Raw genomic sequence first — 19,168 nt, 5'->3', positions numbered from 1 at the left:
TAATATTGCATTTATGGATATACCATATTTTGTTCATTCATCAGTTAATGGACACTTGGGTTGTTTCTGCTTTTGGCTATTATGAATAATGCTACTGTGAACATTTGTGTACAGTGTTTTTGTGTGAACACATGTTTTCATGTCTCTTAGGTTTATACCTAGGAGAGTAATTTGCTGGGTCACATGATAACTCTGTGTTTAACTCTTTGAGGAACTGCCAGACTGTTTTCCAAAGCAGCTGCACTATCTTATATTCCCACTGGCAGTACATGAGGGTTCCAGTTTCTCTACATCCATGCCAACACTTGTTTTATTATTATAACTGCCATCCTATTGGGTGTGAAGTGGTATCTCATTGTGCTTTTGACTTGCATTTCCCTATTGGCAAATGATGTTGAGCATCTTTTCATTTGCTTATTGAGTTATATTTTCTTTGGAGAAATGTCTGTTCAGATCCTTTGCCCATTTATTAATTGAGTTGTCTTTTTATTATTGAGTTGTAAGATTTTTATATATTCTAGACAAATCTTTTACCAAATATATGGTTTGTAATCGGCATAAATGTAAGGGTTTATTTCTGGACTCTCAATTCTATTCCGTTGATTTATATCTTTATGCTGGTAGTGCACTATCTTAATTACTGTAGCTTTGATAGTACGTTTTAAAATCAGGAAGTGTCAGTCCGCTAACTTTGTTATTTTTCAAGATCGTTTTGGATGTTCTGCATCCCTTGAATTTCAACGTGAATTTTAGGATCACTTGTCTATTTCTGCAAAGAAACCATCTAGGATTTTGATAGGTATTGCATTGAATCTGTAGATCAATTTAGGGAGCATTGCCATCTTAACAATATTAAGTCTTCCAATCTATGAACAATGTATATCTTTCCATTTATTTAGGTCTTTAATTTTTTTTCTACAGTGTTTTGTAGTTTTCAATGTACAAGTCTTACACATCTTTGGTTAAATTTATTCCTAAGTATTCTATTCTTTTTGATGCTGTTGTAAGTGGAGTAGTTTCTTAGTTTCATTTCAGTTTGCACATTGTTACTGTATAGAAATACATTTGATTGTTGTACATTCATCTTGTATTTTTTATGGCAAAAGGAACTTGGCAAATGTGATTTAGTAAACAATCTTGAGATGGGGATGTTGTACTGGATTATCCAAGGGGGCCGATATAATCACAGACATCTTTATAAGAGGGAGGCAGGAGGCCAAAGAAGAGAGAAGATGCTATACTGCTGACTTTGAAGATGGAGGAAGTGGGGCACAAACCAAAGAATGTAGGTGACCCCTAGAAGCTGGAAAAGTCAAGGAAACAGATTCTGCCTTGGAGCCCCAGGGGAAACTCAGCTGTGCAGAACCATTTTAGACTTCCAACCTTCAGAGCTGTAACATAATAAATTTGTGTTGTTTTAAGCATTAAGTTTGTGGTAATTTGTTACAGCAGCAATAGGAAACTAATATAACTAAGTGCCACCAAAGACTAATATCAGTCCAAGAGTGTATGATTTTAATTGAGTCTCTGTATGTCTGAGAGATTTTTAGTTACTTCTTAGCATTTAGGTAATAGGTGGAGGAGTTTTGACTGATGAAACAAAGTGGACAAAGCTGTTTTGAGGAAAGGAGATCCCAGAGAGATTCCTGGCTCTGAGTAGCATTTATTCTGGAGAGTAAGAATAATAAATGAGGATGAAAAGAGTTTAGTTGAGGGGCCAGCAAACAGAAAATAACCCCCATCCCAACCTCTGCATAGAGAACTGCATATATAGCTAAGCAAAAGACTAAACCCACACACTCTCTCTCCCTCTTCTCTTTTTTTTTCACACATACATACCACCTCAAAGGGTTTTCCTTGACAGAAACTGAAGAAATCATCCAGCAAGAGCAAGGGAAACTTGTATGGGTGTTAGTATCCTGAGTGGTGGTTGGCAAATTACAGCCTGGCACCTGTTTTTTTAAAGTCTGCAAGTGAGGGATGATTTTTACGTCTTTTAAAAGTTGGGGGGAAATTCAAAAGAAGATTAATATTTTGTAACATGTCAAAATTTTGTAAATTTCACACGTCAGGGTCCATAAACTGAGTTTTATTGGAGCACAGCTACACTTGTTTGTTTGCATTTTGTCTGGCTGCTTCAGCACTATGGCAGTTGGGTTGTTGCAGCAGAGACTGAATGCAGTGTGCTCGTGGCTTTCACTGCTGCTCTGCACACTTCAGATGACGCTTATGCAATTATAACTCAACTGCATTTTAAGTGCCGCATGTATCAATGCACCAGGTTATTTTAATCTTTAAGTAAATTACTAGTCTAGACCTATCATGTCAAAACAAGAAAAGAAGGGAAAAGTGGACCTCAGACGTGCTCTTCAGGCCAAGCGGAGTAGGGATTATCTTGTTAATTAGCTGGCAAAGCATTGTGTTTATTACACAGTGACGCTAGAGTTGTGCTAAAAGAATACAGTGTATGTTGATATTACGAGACCGAGCAGTCATCACAGTATTCCCAACTCCTAGGGGGAAAAGTGGTTAGAAAAACAAGATCTAGAGTATCTCATCACAGCAGAATTTATTTACAAATTTTACAAAGTAAAATGAGGCTGCAGCCAAATTAAGTCTCCAGGTAGCTTATTTGTTAGCAAAGCAAGGAAAGCCATTTGCCAAAGATGAGTTGATGAAATCACATTTGCTTGTAGAAGTTGAAGAAATGTGTCCTGAGAAAATTTGTTTCACACTATTAGCTTTTAGCCGAGAACAGTTGCCTGGGACTTTGGCAGCAACATCAACATCAATTAAAGAACAAGGCAAATGATTCCTAGTTGTTTTTCTTGACTCTTGATACTGATCAGTTATCAACATTTATTTGAGCATCCGATGCCAAGTTTGAGACTAAAGAATTAGTCTCTATGAATAGTCTGCATAAAACAACAACAGGCAGGGATGTTTTCAAAGAAGTTGAGAATTGAGTAATTCAGAAAGACCTGAAGTGGAATCTGCTATGATGTGTAACAGTTGACAGTGGTAAAAATATGTGTGGAGCAAAAAAAAGCTTAGTTGGACAAATGTACAGAACTTCTGAAAATGCAAGATGTTTAAAGCTTGTGGTTATTAAATATATTGTTGATTGGCAGGTCCTTTGTGGACAATACTTAAATCTATCATTCTGTTAATATTCAACCATGAACTTCTTTTGCTCTCACAGATTTTCACTTGAGTGAATTTTGTAAGAAATAGATGCTGAATATCCTGACTGCCCTTACCACTCAACAGTTAGATAGGTTGGCAGCAGTGAAGTTTTACTACAACTTTTGAGCTCAAGGCTGAGACTGAAATTTTTCTGAATAAGAAGAACCACCCTCAATCACTATTATTGAACACTGAATGGCTTTGGAAATTAGCTTTTGCTAATTTGATACTGAATTATCAAATTGGTATTATTTAATATCTAATATTTTATATTCTAATAATTTAGAAATAGAATATAAATGCTAATGATTAAATTATCCTTTGATAATTTAAGTTTACACTTGATGCTGTTAATGAGGTCAACCTAAAATTACAAGGCAAACAGTACTTATATGGGAAACATACTGTAGTATTTTGACAACAATTAATGTTTGAATCTCAGGTAATGTCAAGCTACCTTATACACTTCCCATACAATCAAAAGTTAAAACAGGATGTGAGATCTCCATTCCCACACAAATTTGCTGCAGATATATTTTCTGAGCTCAAACTACAGTTCTAGTAGTTTCCTTCCCTACTTGGCCTTCCTCTTATTGTGGATTTATACTTCTTAAAAAAAATTTTTTTTTTCTTTTACAATATTGGGTCTCCAGCAGAAAGGAGATGAACATGCCTTGGCATCTTGAACTAGTAATAAAAGAATGATAAATCACTGTTGGGTGTCTCAGTTCCCCCACCATGGATTGAATCTGAGCCTCAGCAGTGAACACCCGGAACCCTAACCACTGGGCCACCTGGGAACTCTGTCCATCTACGTTCTTATATTTTCTTTTTACTCAATATATTTGCAGTAGAAAAGCGAAATTACAATACCTGGCAAATAGTGCAAGTTGAATTGAATGAAAATGCACTTAGGTGTGAGATTTTAGAAGTTTTCAGGGGAGGAAAAGACTTTTAAGAGGCATTGAAATGGTCTAAAGTGACAGATCATACTTGATTTTGTCTTCACAAGCTTTAACTGTTTTTGCAGATTGCCTACTCAGTTTGTTTTTCTGAAACTTAATTGTCTTTGTTTTTTAGTGGACAGAAGACTGCAGAAAATCAACTTATCCTCCCTCTGGACCAACGTGAGTAAACATCAGATGATCAAGACTCACTCTGACCTTTGTGGAGACTTTTCTCCATGTGATGATCTCATAATAATAATGACAGTGAATAAAAACTTAAGTCATGTCTTCTATCCTGAGACAAATTTTTCTTCCCTCAGGTTTGTGTATTATGCATTTGGCTAAGACTTTGAACAAATATGAAAATATCCCATGATGAAAATGTCCATTTCTACCCTTTCAAAATCATAGGAGAAAAAAAAAGGATTTCCATTCTCCACTAAATTCTTCTATCTACCCCTGAGTATTTTTCTCATCATGACAAATGCAGAGGTGACCTGTGGTTTTCTGTGGTGCCTGAGTATAAACTACTGGATCATACTGAAACAAAGAAGTGTAGGGTCTCATGTGAAACATTAAAAAAATTAACCCTGGCATGATAATCAAAGCTATTGAGGACAAAACAGGATTGGAAAACATATGGATGGGCCAATATCGTGTTTTAGTGTGTTTACATTAATATTTTTAGTTTAGGGTTTTGGCCTTTTCAGATCCCATGTGGCTAAATAAGCCTGTGGGAAAGACATAAAAACAGCTCACTGGTCCAGAGGGTGCAGAATGTGAAAAAGAAGGAAGAGGTGTGTCGGGAAGGGTAACCGTACTATCTCTGCTCTTCCCTCTCGCTAAAAGCCTGCTGCAGGGAAGGGAAGGCAGAGTACGTACAACTTTAACCAGTAATATCAAGATGACATTTCAGTTTTTATGGTACTTCAAGTATATATATATTGTGCTACACTTGTCTGAATTATGTTTTCTAAATAGCCTCTGTCCTAGAGACAGTGAAACCATAATAAACTAAATTCTTTGTATTTGCTCACCTTTCTGTAGAAAGAAGCAAATATTTGGCAGGAAGTATTTAGCAGTTACCAGTTTCTGTGGTGCTATGAAGCCAGTGCACACTCCAGCCCTCTCTCATGGCTCGGTCTCTGAGGCTCTTCCTTTTCATCACCGCTGGCATTGTGTTGATCTTCAGTGCCTTATTGATTGCGAGTGTCTCTTGGCTGCTCTCTCTGCCCCAGTTCATTGAACATTTAATGAGTACCTGCCACATTTAAGGCTTTTTTGTCCCTACTCCATTTTGTGTGTAGGTGTCAGTGAATTGATTGCCCTGCAAACTCCCTGCTTGGGCATTTAACTGGTTCCATGTTAGTGTGTGTGTGTGTGTGTGCGTGCGTGCGCATACGGGTTCGAACCCGTGTTCCCTGCATTGGCAGGTGGATTCTTAACCACTGAGCCACTGGGAAGTCCCTCCTGTACCTTTAAGACCATCCTTTTTAATCAAGTGCACAGATTCTGGAGGTATGCATTGGCAGTTGTGAGGGAGCAGAGAAACACCTGTTTATCCAGCCAGACCAGTCAAATCAGTGCTGGAGATCAAGGGACTGACAACAAGGGCACTCCTGTATCCAACTGAATCCCATTATCATTTCTTTTCTACTGCTCACTGGTGCTTAGCATCTGCTGTCTTATTTGTGTATGTGTGTTGTGTCACTTGGACTAGTTGCCACGCTACCAGGTGGGTTCAGTCAGTGATTAATGTTGCTTGTGCTGACCTGGGCACAGGAAATGCTAAGTTTCAAAAATAATTTCATGATGTTTATTGTTCAGAGTAAAGGAGGAAAATATTCTATAGTGATCACTACTGATTAAATACCAATGCAGTGAGGATACTGAACCAAGATGGCGGAGTAGAAGGACGTGCTCTCACTCCCTCTTGTGAGAACACAAGAATCACAACTAGCTGCTGGACAGTCATTGACAGGAAGACACTGGAATTCACCAAAAAACACACCTCACATCCAAAGACAAAGGAGAAGCCACAATGAGACGGTAGGAGGGGCGCAATCACAGTAAAATCAAATCCCATAACTGCTGGGTGGGTGACTCACAGACTGGAGAACACTTATACTACAGAAGTCCACCCACTGGAGTGCAGATTCTAAGCCCCAGCTCAGGCTTCCCCACCTGGGGGTCCGGCAACGGGAGGAGGAATTCCTAGAGAATCAGACTTTGAAGGCTAATGGGATTTGATTTCAGGACTTCGACAGGAATGGGGGAAACAGAGACTCCACTCTTGGAGGGCACACACAAAGTAGTGTGCGGATCGGGACCCAGGGGAAGGAGCAGTGACCCCAGGGGAGACTGAACCAGACCTACCTGCTAGTGTTGGAGGGTCTCCTGCAGAGGCTGGGAGTGGCTGTGGCTCACCGTGAGGACAAGGACACTGACAGCAGAAGTTCTGGGAAGTACTCCTTAGCGTGAGCCCTCCCAGAGTCCGCCATTAGCCCCACCAAACAGCCCAGGAAGGCTCCAGTGTTGGGTCACCTCAGGCCAAACAACCAACAGGGACGGAACCCAGCCCCACCCATCAGCAGTCAAGCAGATTAAAGTTTTACTGAGCTCTGCCCACCAGAGCAACAGTCAGCTCTACCCACCACCAGTCCCTCCCATCAGGAAACTTGCACAAGCCTCTTAGATACCCTCATCCACCAGAGGGCAGACAGCAGAAGCAAGAAGAAATACAATCCTGCAGCCTGTGGAACAAAAACCGTATTCATAGAAAGATAGACAAGTTGAAAAAGCAGAGAGCTATGTACCAGATGAAGGAACAAGATAAAACCCCAGGAAAACAACTAAATGAAGTGGAGATAGGCAACCTTCCAGAAAAAGAATTCAGAATAATGATAGTGAAGATGATCCAGGACCTTGGAAAAAGAATGGAGGCAAAGATTGAGAAGATGCAAGAAATGTTTAACAAAGACCTAAAAGAATTAAAGAACAAACAAACAGAGATGAACAATACAATAACTGAAATGAAAACTACACTAGAAGTAATCAATACCAGAATAACTGAGGCAGAAGAACGGATAAGTGACCTGGAAGACAGAATGGTGGAATTCACTGCTGCAGAACAGAATAAAGAAAAAAGAATGAAAAGAAATGAAGACAGCCTAAGAGACCTCTGGGACAACATTAAACGCAACAACATTTGCATTATAGGGGTCCCAGAAGGAGAAGAGAGAGAGAAAGGACCAGAGAAAATATTTGAAGAGATTATAATCGAAAACTTCCCTAACATGGGAAAAGAAATATCCACCCAAGTCCAGGAAGTGCAGAGAGTCCCAGGCAGGATAAACCCAAGGAGAAACACGCCGAGACACATAGTAATCAAAGTGGCAAAAAATAAAGACAAAGAAAAATTATTGAAAGCAGCAAGGGAAAAACGACAAATAACATACAAGGGAACTCCCAAAAGGTTAACAGCTGATTTCTCAGCAGAAACTCTACAAGCCAGAAGGGAGTGGCATGATATACTTAAAGTGATGAAAGGAAAGAACCTACAACCCAGATTACTCTACCCAGCAAGGATCTCATTCAGATTCGATGGAGAAATCAAAAGCTTTACAGACAAGCAAAAGCTAAGAGAATTCAACGCCACCAAACCAGCTCTACAACAAATGCTAAAGGAACTTGTTTAAGTGGGAAACACAAGTGAAGAAAAGGACCTACAAAAACAAACCCAAAACAATTAAGAAAATGGTCATAGGAACATACATATCGATAATTACCTTAAACGTGAATGGATTAAATGCTCCAACCAAAAGACACAGGCTTGCTGAATGGATTCAGAAACAAGACCCATATATATGCTGTCTACAAGAGACCCACTTCAGACCTAGGGACACATTCAAGCTGAAAGTGAAGGGATGGAAAAAGATATTCCATGCAAATGGAAATCAAAAGAAAGCTGGAGTAGCAATACTCATATCAGATAAAATACACTTTACAATAATAATGTTACAAGAGACAAGGAAGGACACTACATAATGATCAAGAAGAAGATATAACAATTATAAATATGTATGCATCCAACATAGGAGCACCTCAATACATAAGGCAACTGCTAACAGCTATAAAAGAGGAAATTGACAGTAACACAATAATAGTGGGGGACTTTAACACCTCACTTACACCAATAGACAGATTGTCCAAACAGAAAATTAACAAGGAAACACAAGCTTTAAATGACACAAGAGACCAGATAGATTTAATTGATATTTATAGGACATTCCATCCAAAAACAGCAGATTACACTTTCTTCTCAAATGCACACGGAACATTCTCCAGGATAGATCATATCTTGGGTCACAAATCAAGCCTCAGTAAAATTTAAGAAAATTGAAATCATATCAAGCATCTTTTCTGACTGCAACACTATGAGATTAGAAATCAATTACAGGGAAAAAAACATAAAAAACACAAACACATGGAGGCTAAACAATATGTTACTAAATAACCAAGAGATCACTGAAGAAATCAAAGAGGAAATCAAAAAATACTAGAGACAAATGACAATGAAAACACAATGATCAAAACCTGTGGGATGCAGCAAAAGCAGTTCTAAGAGGGAAGTTTAGAGCAATACAAGCCTACCTCAAGAAACAAGAAAAATCTCAAATAAACAATCTAACCTTACACCTAAAGGAACTAGAGGAAGAAGAACAAACAAAACCCAAAGTTAGCAGAAGGAAAGAAATCATAAAGATCGGAACAGAAATAAATAAAATAGAAACAAAGAAAACAGTAACAAAGATCAATAAAACTAAAAGCTGGTTCTTTGAAAAGATAACAAAATTGATAAACCATTAGCCAGACTCATCAAGAAAAAGAGGGAGAGGACTCAAATCAATAAAATTAGAAATGAAAAAGGAGAAGTTACAACAGACACTACAGAAATACAAAGCATCCTAAGAGACTACTACAAGCAACTCTATGCCAATAAAATGGACAACCTGGAAGAAATGGACAAATTCTTAGAAAGGCATAACCTTCCCAGACTGAACCAGGAAGAAATAGAAAATATGAACAGACCAATCACAAGTAATGAAATTGAAACTGTGATTAAAAATCTTCCAACAAACAAAAGTCCAGGACCAGATGGCTTCACAGGTGAATTCTATCAAACATTCAGAGAAGAGCTAACACCCATCCTTCTCAAACTCTTCCAAAAAATTGCAGAGGAAGGAACACTCCCAAACTCATTCTATGAGGCCACCATCACCCTGATACCAAAACCAGACAAAGATACTACAAAAAAAAAATTACAGACCAATATCACTGATGAATATAGATGCAAGAATCCTCAACAAAATACTAGCCAACAGAATCCAAAACACATTAAAAGTATCATACACCATGATCAAGTGGGATTTATCCCAGGGATGCAAGGATTCTTCAATACATGCAAATCAATCAATGTGATACACCATATTAACAAATCGAAGAATAAAAACCATATGATCATCTCAATCGATGCAGAAAAAGCTTTTGACAAAATTCAACACACATTTATGATAAAAACTCTCCAGAAAGTGGGCATAGAGGGAACCTACCTCAACATAATAAGGGCCATATACGACCAACCCACAGCAAACATCATTCTCAATGGTGAAAAACTGAAACCATTTCCTCTAAGATCAGGAACGAGACAAGGATGTCCACTCTCACCACTACTATTCAACATAGTTTTGGAAGTCCTAGCCATGGCAATCAGAGGAGAAAAAGAAATAAAAGGAATACAAATTGGAAAAGAAGAAATAAAACTGTCACTGTTTGCAGATGACATGATACTATACATAGAGAATCCTAAAGATGCCACCAGAAAACTACTAGAGCTAATCAATGAATTTGGTAAAGTTTCAGGATATAAAATTAATGCACAGAAATCTCTTGCATTCCTATACACTAATGATGAAAAATCTGAAAGAGAGATTAAGTAAACACTCCCATTTACCAGTGCAACAAAAAGAATAGAATACCTAGGAATAAACCTACCTAGGGAGACAAAAGACCTGCATGCAGAAAACTATAAGACAATGATGAAAGAAATTAAAGATGATACGAACAGATGGAGAGATATATCATGTTCTTGGATTGGAAGAATCAGTATTGTGAAAATGACCAAACTACCCAAAGCAATCTACAGATTCAGTGCAATCCCTATCAAATTACCAATGGCATTTTTTACAGAACTAGAAGAAAAAATCTTAAAATTTGTCTGGAGACACAAAAGACCCCGAATAGCCAAAGCAGTCTTGAAGGAAAAAAACCGAGCTGGAGGAATCAGACTCCCTGACTTTAGACTATACTACAAAGCTACAGTAATCAAGACAATATGGTACTGGCACAAAAACAGAAACATAGATCAATGGAACAAAATAGAAAGCCCAGAGATGAACCCACGCACCTATGGTCAACTAATCTGTGACAAAGGAGGCAAGGATATACAATGGAGAAAAGACAGTCTCTTCAATAAGTGGTGCTGGGAAAACTGGACAGCTGCATGAAAAAGAATGAAATTAGAACACTCCCTAACACCATACACAAAAATAAACTCAAAATGGATTAAAGACCTCAATGTAAGACCGGGCACTATAAAAGTCTTAGAGGAAAACATAGGAAGGACACTCTTTGACATAAATCACAGCAAGTTCTTATTTGATCCACCTCCTAGAGTAATGGAAATAAAAACAAAAATAAACAAATCGGACCTAATGAAACTTAAAAGCTTTTGCACAGCAAAGGGAACCATAAACAAGATGAAAAGACAACCCTCAGAATGGGAGAAAATATTTGCAAATGAATCAATGGACAAAGGATTAATCTCCAAAATATATAAACAGCTCATGCAGCTCAATATTAAAGAAACAAACAACCCAATCCAAAAGTGGGCAGAAGACCTAAATAGACATTTCTCCAAAGAAGACATACAGATGGCCAAGAAGCACATGAAAAGCTGCTCAACATCACTAATTATTAGAGAAATGCAAATCAAAAGTACAATGAGGTACCACCTCACACCAGTTAGAATGGGCACCATCAGAAAATCTAGAAACAACAAATGCTGGAGAGGGTGTGGAGAAAATGGAACCCTCTTGCACTGTTGGTGGGAATGTAAATTGATACAGCCACTATGGAGAACAGTATGGAGGTTCCTTAAAAAACGAAAAATAGAATTACCATATGATCCAGCAATCCCACTACTGGGCATATACCCAGAGAACACCATAATTCAAAAAGACACATGCACCCCAATGTTCACTGCAGCAGTATTTACAATAGCCAGGTCATAGATGCAGCCTAAATGCCCATCGACAGACGAGTGGTTAAAGAAGTTGTGGTACATACATACAATGGAGTATTAGCCATAAAAAGGAACGAAATTGGGTCATTTGTTGAGACGTGGATGGAGACTGTCATACAGAGAGAAGTAAGTCAGAAAGAGAAAAACAAATATCGTATATTAACGCATGTATGTGGAACCTAGAAAAATGGTACAGATGAACCGGTTTGCAGGGCAGAAGTTGAGACACAGATGTAGAGAACAAACATATGGACACCAAGGGGGGAAAGCCGCGGGGGGGTGGGGATGGTGGTGTGATGAATTGGGAGATTGGGAATGACATGTATACACTGATGTGTATAAAATTGATGACTAATAAGAACCTGCTGTATAAAAAAATAAATAAAATAAAATTCAAAAAAAAAATACCAATGCTGTGGCACTTCCCTGGCAGTCCAGTGGTTAAGACTGCAAGCTCCCGATGCAGGGGGCACAGGTTCAGTTCCTGGTTGGGGAACTAATAAGATCCCGCGTGCTGCACGGCACAGCCTAAATAGATAAATAAATACCGATGCTGCTAAGTATTTTTTGCATATTTCATGTAATCTTCACTGCTCTCATAAGGTAAATACTCTTTATTTCTCTAGGAAATTGAGGTACAGATGTTAAATACTGAAATATTTTAGAAAAGTATTGAATGAGAAGTGAAACATGGGATTATAGTTAGCCAAAATCATAGTAAGCTTTAGCTATTAAAATAATTTTCTTAATCAGATTAATAACGGTTTTGTCAAAGAATTCTGATGAGTGGAGATTTTACTGTAGAGAGGCTTCTGGGGTCTTCCCATTCCCACTTAATCATAATCCTCTGCTGTAATGAGTTTGTCCTCTCCATTTCTTCTTTGGAATCCTAGACTGAAAAAGAATCAGGAGTTTAGGGCAGATACAGGGACATGGTTTGGGTTTTGTTGGAAGTTACACGGGGAGAAGCAGCTGATTGGAGTTCACAGGTAGAACACGTATCTTATGACAGTGCCACCAACGTGCCTGCCTCCAGTGGGCTGCTGATTTATCATTGCTAGTAGACACAGAAATCCAAATGTGTGCTGGCGGAGAGGCGAGGGGGTTGTAGCCCCTGCCATAACAGGAGGAACAGTCATTATTTTACTGAATTGTGGGACAGAATTTCACGTGTGAAATTACGGTTAGAAGTTGAATTCATTTGTTTTTATATAAAGCTTTTTTCTGGGATTTAAGTGTTACAGTATTTAATATAGAGGTCAACTACTAAGGAAATGGGAGGTTGAAAGTGCTTTGAGAAAAACAAAATTCAATCTTGTGATTTGGTTTACATGTATGTTTCCAGAATTGCATGTGCTTTCCTTTTCTGTCTAAATCACAGCGTGAGTGGCTTCTGGTTAACAGTTTCATAGAACCGTATACATACACCCAGGGAAGCTCATACACTGTGTTGCCACTCTGGGGGCTTAAAAAGTGACCTTACTGAAGCCAGCGCTGGAGTCAGTGATTTGACAGTAGTGTTAGACTAAGAGGGAATTCTGAAGCTGGGAAACCAACTGGAGAAATGCCCAGAGCCTAGACTAAATCTTCGTAGAGATTTAGGAGGGAAAAAAGGGCAGATATTTTCTAGCAGTGATATTCAGGTTACGTATAGCTCTTGAGCCAAAGTTGATTATTTTGCCTATCACCACGACACATTAACCTTCTAGAACACATAATTCTATTCTAGGATTTCTAAAATGACTTGTGATTGTATATACAACATAGGGCAGAAGCACTGCGTGGGAAATGAGCTTTTTTTGCGAGTTTTGGTTTGAGTACCAGTTTCTCTATTGTTATTAAGAATATGTCTCTAACATATCCATATGGATGTAACTATCTAACCATCATCAAAAAACTGCTTTTAACATTTCAAGATGATACCCCTCTCATTACAGCTATAGGGGTCCGGTTCCGTGGTACACTATAAATCTCGATTTACCACCGTACAAAAGATGGCATGAATTGATGGTTGACAAGGCACCAGCGGTATGCTATGATTCTTAAATCTTTTGTTTCTGACTTTACTGGATATAATTGCATTTGAAAGAACACGTCATGATATTATGTACCAAGTATTTTAAGAATCTGCTTTCCATGGTTCTCTGCCATTTACAATAAATGATAGTAGAGGAAAGATGTCATTTCTCTGTAGCGTCTTGCTCTTTTTACTAGCCTTTGCCTTTGTTTCTTTATCTCATATCATATGCATCATCTAAATGGTTAATCAAATGTCATGTTAAAGATGTGTTTACGTATACGTTTTTAAATAGTACTCCTTTATTTAGCTGCATATGGGTAAGTCAAAAGGTCTATATCTGTTTTCATTATACCAGTATTAATCTTAAATGTCAACACTTCTTTATGTCTCTTATCAATTTTTAAATTTATTTTTCAGCTAAAAGTTATAGTGAATTCCCTGAAAAATATGATAAATGCATTTGAGCCAAGTGGAAAAATTGTGCAGTTAGTGGATCAAAAGTTGGTAAGAAATATTATTTCCTACAGTAAATGTTAAACACACACAGGTACACATATACACACAAGAGTTCAGCAAAGGCTCTGTTATTTATTTAAAGGCATAATTTGGACAACTTTGCTTTTATTCCAGACTACTGTCAAAACTTCAGAGGGACTTAAAATTCTGGGGCTTGGTAATAATGACAGTAATAGGACGACATAAGATAGCATGGCAAACGTCGGCAGTTAGCTGCACTTTATTGTTTTATAAAAGTATGAACTGTTTTACAGAGCATTGGGCAAATATCCATATTTCGTCTGGGAATACAGCATTTCCTTCTGTTATGTGTACTTAGGTTTGCAAGTTCACTATTGAAAATTTGGGGTTTTTCTTAAGTACTTTGCCTGAGTATGTCAAGACACTGAGAGATGTTCTAGATACGACCAAATGACATGCTCAGCCCAGCCCTGCCCCTCAGTAGCTGTGACCACTGAAACGCACTTGGGTTGTGTGTTTCGTGTCTTTGTGCGTTCGCCAGACCATTTCGTTTCTTGGTCATGCAGGAAGATTCCATTTCTCAGACCCTTTTTTTATTTAGATGAAACCAGTGGAAAATCTAGGGCCTGGCCCCTAGAACCCCCAGAGAGATCCTCATCATCCTCTTTCAGTCTTTGCATTGGGGCCCTCGCCGGCTGGCAGGGTGCAAAGGACTGGGGAGGAAACCGAGGCCCTAGGGCAGCTGTTTTAACCTCAGTAGTGATGGCGTGGGACTGGGTAACACTTTGTTGTGGGCACTGTCTGTGCATTGTAGGTTGTTGAGCAGCACCCTTGGCCTCGACTCGCTGGATGCCAGTAGCACCCCTTCAGTTGTGACAACCAAAAATGTCTCTAGACTTCACCAGACCTCCCCTGGGGGGAAAGCCATCCCTGGTCGAGAATCATTGTCCTAGAGGCTGGACGTTCTGGGCACACCATCCCTATGACACTTGTACCTGCCAACCACCAAACCTGTTATTCCTCATGTTTATGCTCTCAGAGCCTTTGATTAAGGCTATCCTTTGTGTTCATACTCACCAGACTTCCCCAAAATACAAATGTTGGCAGAAGCAGTAGCAGAAGAGGCCCCCAGATGCCCCAGGTGCCCTAATCCCCCTAACCTGCGTGTCAGCAGGGAGGGCAGCATGCAGAAGGTCTAGGTGCCCAGACTTCGCAGTCAGACATTAGGGGTTTTGTTTGTTCTTTAAACATTGGATTTTAAGGTTAGATCAGTCACACACTAGCTGTGTGTCCTTCGACAAGTTTCTTAACATATGCAACTTCAGATTTCTCACAGAGAATAAACAGGTAGTTGCCAGAGGGGAGAGGGGTTGGGGGGAGGAGAGGAACAGGTGAGGGAGATTAACAGGTACAAACTTAAAGTTACAAAATAAAAGAGTCATGGGTATAAAATGCACAGTGTGGAGAATATAATTAATAATAATAATTTAACGTCTTTTTATGGTGACAGATATAACTAGACTTGATCATTTTTAAATGTATAGAATATTGAATCACCGTGTTGTGTACTGGGAACTAACATAGTGTTGTAGGTCAACTATACTTCAAAAACAAAGTAACTCGTAGAAAAAGAGATCAGATTTGGGAAGGTGGATTGGATGAAGGTGGTCAAAAGTTACAAACTTCAGTTACAAGATAAATAAGTACTAGGGATGTAATGTACAGCATGATGATTGTAATTAACGCTGCTGTGTGTTACATATGTTGTTAAGGAGAAAATCCTAAGAGTTCTCATCACAAGAAAAAAATTTTTTTCTTTTTTTTTGAATTTTATATTTATATGAGATGATGGATGTTCATTGAACTTATTTTGGTAATCACTTAATGATGTATATAAATCAAACCATGCAAAAAAAGTATGTATGTCCACCATTGAATTTGCTCATGTGTCCATTGTTTGCTAACAGAATGTGGTAATGCATCTCAGCCTAAGATTGGCTGTTAACCATGACAAATGTTTTGTGAATCACTAGAATACAGATTTGTTGCTATGCGTGTGGGAAGGGAATAGTACATTAGTACCCCTTATCCTTGGGAGATACATTCCAAGACCCCCAGTGGATGCCTGAAACCGTAGATAGTACTGAACCCTATGTGTACTTTATTTTTTTCCTATAAATACACACCTATAAGTTTAATTTTTAAATTAGGCACAGTAGGAGATTAACAACAACTAATAATAAAATAGAACAATTATAACAGTACAGTGTAATAAAAGTCATGTGAATGTGCTCTCTCTCTCAAGCTGTCGTACTGTCCTGTACTCACCCTTCTTCCTGTGACGATGTGAGATGATTCAATGTTTACATGATGAGGTGACGTGAGGTGAATGAAGTGGGCATTGTGACGTACCATTAGGCTACTAGTGACCTGACATTACTTCAGAAGGAGGAGCATCTGCTTCTGGTGATCCTGGATCATCAAGCCGTGACAAAGCTGATGGTTGAATGTCAGGAGCAGACAGCGTCAGTGGTTGGGGACCCCAGGTGGGACAGGGTAGGATGGCAGGAGATTTCATCGTGCTACTCAGAATGGCATGCAATTTAGCACTCATGAATTGTTTACTTCTGGGATTTTCCATTTAATATTTTTGGGCTGTGGTTGACCACGGGTAACTGGAACCTCAGAAAGCGAAACCACGGTTCAGGAAGGACAGCAGTAATGAGGGTGTGACGCTAATGGCTGGAGGGCAAGTTTGAGCAGAGATGAGGAGGGCTTGTTGTGATGTTCCTGTGTTGTGAGCCATGTTAGGACATCCAAGTGGAACTACTCCAGTTCATCTCTCTAGAGAATAGGGTGAACTGTAAGGCAGGAAAAAACAATCTGAGAATCATAGGTCTCTGCCTAGTACTTGAGATGAGTTTATGGGGTACACAAGCAAGAATTATAGGGGCCCAATATTGAGTATTACATAGAATCTTTTAGAAATACATGATGTGAAAGTGCGTTCAAAAGTAAGCTTTGATCACCTATTATGGCAGCAATAGCTAGTACAAATTATATGTAAAAGAACCAAATCTCAAAGCCACACTTTAGGCTGAATGACTGTTAATGTATTTGTTTTTCAGCCTGGTCTACTTGGCAACTTTCCTGGGCCTTTCGAGGAGGAAATGAAGGGGATTGCAGCAGTTACTGAAATACCTTTAGGTAAAGTGCACTTCACAGCTTTTAAAAAATTGAATAAAGTACTTAAAATTTTTTTATTGAGGTATGGTATACATACAATAAAGTGCACAGATCTTAAGTATACAGTAGAATTTTTTAAACACATACATACATGTAATCACAACTCAGAACAAGATACAGAAATAAATTCCAGCAATCCAGCATGCTCCATCCTGCACTTTCACACAGTTCTGTGTCCTCTGTTAACCACTATTCTGACTTCACTGTAGATTAATTTTGCCTCTTGAACGTCTTACAAATAGAGCCGAACAGTATGAACTGTTGTCTGGTTTCTTGCACTTATCATTATAGGTAGTAAGCTATTGTATGAATAGGATATTTGTTGTTTCCAGATTTGGGATATTAAGAATAAAGCAGTTATGAACACTCTTGTACATGTGCTTTGATGGGCATACGCACTCATTTCTCTGCGCTATGTCCTGGGTCACAGGGTAGCTATATGTTTAGCCTTGTACACTCTGCCAGCCAGTTTTCCAAAGTGATTGTACCCACTGACAGTCAACCTAGTACAAGAGTTTTCGTTTTCTCCACTTGCTAACTCTCCACGTGATAGTCTCAGTCTTTTTTATTTGGGCCCTTTTGTTGAGTGTGTTATATTCGCCCATTATTGTTTAATTTGCATTTCCCTGATGACTAATGAGATTGAACAGTTTATTGACCTTTTCCTTTCTTCCTTCCTTTCTTCTTCCCTTCCTCCCTCCCTCCCTCCTTCCTTCATTGTGCTTGTTAAATCTAATACCCATTTTTATTGGTTTGAAGGAATTCTTTATATGTATACTGATACAGGTCCTTTGTCAGATATATGTATGCCGAACACCTTCTCCCACACTGTAGCTTGCATTTATTTTCTTATTGGTGTCTTTTGATGAACAGTAATTCTTAATTGTAACGCAGTCCAGTTTTTCAGTTTTTTGATGGGTAGTGCTTTTTATGCCCATTTAAGTGATCTTTGCCTACCCCCAAACATATTCTTCTATGTTTTCTTCTGTATGTTTTTTGTTTACTTTTTACATATAGACCCATTGTGTATCTTGAGTTAACTTTTGCATATGGTATGAGTTAGGGATCAAGGTTCAAGTTTTTTCCAGTTGACAACACCGTTTATTAAAAAGACTATCATTCCCTCAGTAAATTGCAGTGGTGCCTTTGATATAAATCACATGATTGCATGTATCTGATTCTATTTGGGGACTTTCCACCTCATTTCATTTGTCTGTTTGTCTTTCCTTACACCAATACCATGCTACTGCAATTACTAAAGCTTTATAGTAAGTCTTAATATTAGGTAGTGTAAGTTTTCTAACTTTTTTTCTTTAAAATTCTCTTAGGTATTCTAGACCCTTTGCATTTCCACATAAATTTTAGAATCAACTTGACAAAAGAGCCTACTGATATTTTCAGTGGGATTATAATACTGAGTTTTCCAAGCCACAAACTTGGTATATGAGATTTCAGCATTTATTTAGGTTATTGATTTCTCTGAGCAGTATTTTTTATTTTCAGGGATGAGGTCTTGCATATCATTCATTCATCAGATCCTTTGTTATATCATTTATCATATTCTTCATAATCATCATATCCTTAAGTATTGATGTTTTTGGAAGCTATTTTTAAAATTTCCATTTCCAATTTATAGCACTTAATTTAATGAAAAAGACTTTTTCTGCCGCCCCAAAGTTTTATTTTTAAGCCATCAAATCAATAGAGTTGTTACTTTAAGTAAACTCTATATACCTTGGTTTTACAAGAGATGACTGAGAATTTCTAAAAATCAATAGTATTTATCAACAAAAGTGGCTAGATTTTTTTTGTTTTTGCTTCTTTAAAAATATAATTAACATACTAGAAATATATTTTTTCAGTCTATATGAGAAATGTCTTTAATTCCTTTATTATGTAAAGGACTCTAGCAAATGAATACCACGTATA

General features: G+C 38.2%; 1 protein-coding gene across 2 annotated transcripts in view; it reads left to right on the top strand.

The window, feature by feature from the left end:
- ASAH1 (N-acylsphingosine amidohydrolase 1) overlaps window positions 1-19,168 on the top strand; it is a 38,860-nt gene that overhangs the window by 9,176 nt on the left and 10,516 nt on the right. For both annotated transcript variants that reach the window (XM_082375345.1, XM_082375344.1), the window contains exons 2-5: window positions 4,267-4,313; window positions 13,434-13,524; window positions 13,934-14,020; window positions 17,122-17,200. In XM_082375345.1, coding sequence (XP_082231471.1) covers window positions 4,267-4,313; window positions 13,434-13,524; window positions 13,934-14,020; window positions 17,122-17,200 — 304 coding nt within the window. The remainder of the gene's footprint in view (window positions 1-4,266; window positions 4,314-13,433; window positions 13,525-13,933; window positions 14,021-17,121; window positions 17,201-19,168) is intronic.

Source organism: Balaenoptera borealis, assembly GCF_965194805.1.
Source record: "Balaenoptera borealis genome assembly, chromosome: 21".
Lineage (NCBI taxonomy): Eukaryota > Metazoa > Chordata > Mammalia > Artiodactyla > Balaenopteridae > Balaenoptera > Balaenoptera borealis.
Note: the sequence above shows the minus strand (reverse complement) of the source record. Positions and strands in the feature narration are given on the sequence as shown.